The following is a 2,508-nucleotide window of genomic DNA, read 5'->3' as shown; positions in this document are numbered from 1 at the left end:
AAAAAAAAAAAAAAAAAAAAAAAAAATTCACTTCTATGAAAGTGTTTCCACTGAGCTCAATCCCTGGTTCCACCAAAAAAAAAAGAAAAAAGAAAGAGTTTCCTATGTTAGTACAGATTAGATTTCATCCAAAAATTAAAAGAAACAACAAAATCTGACACAAAAGAAAAGAACAAACATCTTATTTCAAACTATTTACCATCTGCTGGTTGGCAGTTTCTGCTTCCTGCTCTTGTCTTTCTCTCACTAGTTTGTGAAAATTTTTAATCTGTCTGTCACTGAAAGGTCCACGCTGGAAGCCATCCAATTCCAAGTGTGCTGCCATTGACTGAATCAATGAATCTCTAGCTCGGATATGTTCTTGATGGCGATCTGCTTGTAGCTGTAGACGACCTTTAAAGAAACAATCTAGTAACTTTTTCTCAGTTGATGTCTTAAATAACTAAATTCGAGAAGCTGAAAAACTAGTAGTGTAATCTGTTACACATTTTGCCCAGTTCTCTAACGAGAGCATGTTGTAAAAACTGCATTACAGTACCACAGCCAGGCTACTGACATGGATATAATCCATCCATCTTACTCAAATTGTCCAAAGTTACCTGCACCAATAGGTACATGTATCAGGTTTCAGGTAGTTTTTCCCTGCTGCCAGATTCCACACAATTTTGTCACCTGGAGCCATATATGCACCATAAGTCAAGATACTGAATCATTCTACACTGTAAGAATCCTCTTTTGCTGTTTTTAACCATAACTATGTCCATCTTCTCTCACCCCTCCTCTCACCCTGGTAACAACAAATCTGTGCACTTCTTCCTGCATTCTCAAGTTTCAAAAATGTTATATAAATGGAAAGATACTGCATATGAGCTTTGAGACTGGCTTTTTTCACTAAACCTAAATCCATGAAGATTCTTCATTCAGGGTATGTGTATTATAGTGAGGAAAAAACTGCAGTAAATATTTTGACCTACCTTGTTCGACAAGTAGTTCTGACTTTTCTTGATTGAGAAGCCTAGATTCTTTATTTAGCTTTTCCAGTTCACGCTGACAGTCTACTAACCTCCTTTCTTTCTCCCTTGCTACTCTCTGATGATTGTGATATAAGTCATTAAGTTGCTCGTCAGTACCTTGAAAAACCTACGTGACACCAAAATCAAATCTTTTAATGTATGAACATTAGAAGATACAATCACACTAAGGTATAAAATAGAAACTGAATCTTATTCAACATCCTTCTTTTTAACATGCACACAGAAGTAACAAATCAAAATGTGACTGGCAAAATGGCAAAACAGTTTCTGGTGCTCATTACCAGAAAGCATCCCCAAATTTTCAAGTAGAAGTAAATGCTGCCACCACAAACCTTTTCCATTTTCTGTTCTAATTCACTGTTATCTTTTTCCATTTGCTTTTTTCGGCTTTCCAAGGCTTTAATTTCATTGTCAAGTCTCATTATTTTAGAGAGATTGTGTTCAATTTCTTTTAGGCGATTCTAAAAATAAAAGCATTACACATAAATAAAATTCACTCTAGTTTATACCGCTGATAGGTGAAGGGTAATAGAAGTGCAAGGGCTACTTCTCTCACTCAATGCTAACAAGGGGGCTTTAAAGGAAGCAGAGAAAATGAGGGGCACAGACATGAAGTAACTCGCCTAAGGCCTCATAGCTAGTAAAGAAAAGCATAACTTAAAATTCTCTTTCTCTTTTGGTACTGGAGATTGAACCAGGGCCTTGTGCACACTTGGCAAGGGCTGTATCCCTGAGCTGTATATATATATATACACACCCTTAATTTTCATTTTTAATTTCAAAGCCAATGCTCTGCCCAGAATACCTCACAAAAGTAATTCACTCAGGGCACTGAGAGCTACAATACACAAAGTACATTTTTAAGAATCTGATCTTTAAAGGCCAATTTATTTTTGCTTTTTACTGTTATTTTTTACAGCATTGGGGATTAAACCCAAGGCCTCACACATGCTGGGCAAGTGCACTACTATATTCTCAAGGACTCAGTGATATTCTCAGCCCTAAATTATTTTTAAAATACCACAACTGAGGGAAGCAGAAAGTTATTGAGTTGGTAGCACATTCTGAGCCCATAGGAAAATTTACACGAATGACTGCATTCCAAGCCCAACAGTTCTGAAGCACAGAGGCCTGGGAGCAGGCGAAGTATGACCAATGAATAACCTTGGTAGTCTGCTCCCAACATCTGCTTCCACGGCGGCTGACTGCCTCACCTTCTAGAACTGTGTGACCTGGTGTAGGGCGCACTCTCCTTGCGTGATGCTAGGGATACTCTCCCAGGCTTTGGCGCTACAATTCCAAACATGACCAACTCTTCTAAGACAGTTTTAGAATCTCATTCTTAAATTAATATACTGCATTTTAAGATACTGAAGTATTTAAATATCAGCTACAAACCTCCACAGCTGAACCAAAATGCATCATTACCTTTTTTTTTTCGGAACCAGGGATTGAACTCATGCCTTTGTGCTTG

General features: G+C 37.6%; 1 protein-coding gene across 2 annotated transcripts in view; it reads right to left on the bottom strand.

Moving 5' to 3' along the window:
- Positions 1–1,496, bottom strand: part of Rad50 (RAD50 double strand break repair protein) — a 73,998-nt gene extending 72,502 nt beyond the window's left edge. For both annotated transcript variants that reach the window (XM_023713213.1, XM_023713214.1), the window contains exons 1-3: positions 1,367–1,496; positions 975–1,140; positions 200–393 (exon numbers count right to left, since the gene is read on the bottom strand). In XM_023713213.1, coding sequence (XP_023568981.1) covers positions 200–393; positions 975–1,140; positions 1,367–1,456 — 450 coding nt within the window. In that variant the 5' untranslated portion in view covers positions 1,457–1,496. The remainder of the gene's footprint in view (positions 1–199; positions 394–974; positions 1,141–1,366) is intronic.
- Positions 1,497–2,508: the final 1,012 nt, after the last annotated feature.

Source organism: Octodon degus, unplaced genomic scaffold (genome assembly GCF_000260255.1).
Source record: "Octodon degus isolate 3935 unplaced genomic scaffold, OctDeg1.0 scaffold00029, whole genome shotgun sequence".
Classification (NCBI taxonomy): Eukaryota; Metazoa; Chordata; class Mammalia; order Rodentia; family Octodontidae; genus Octodon; species Octodon degus.
The sequence above is the reverse complement of the archived record's forward strand: the minus strand, read 5'-3'. Positions and strand labels throughout refer to the sequence as shown.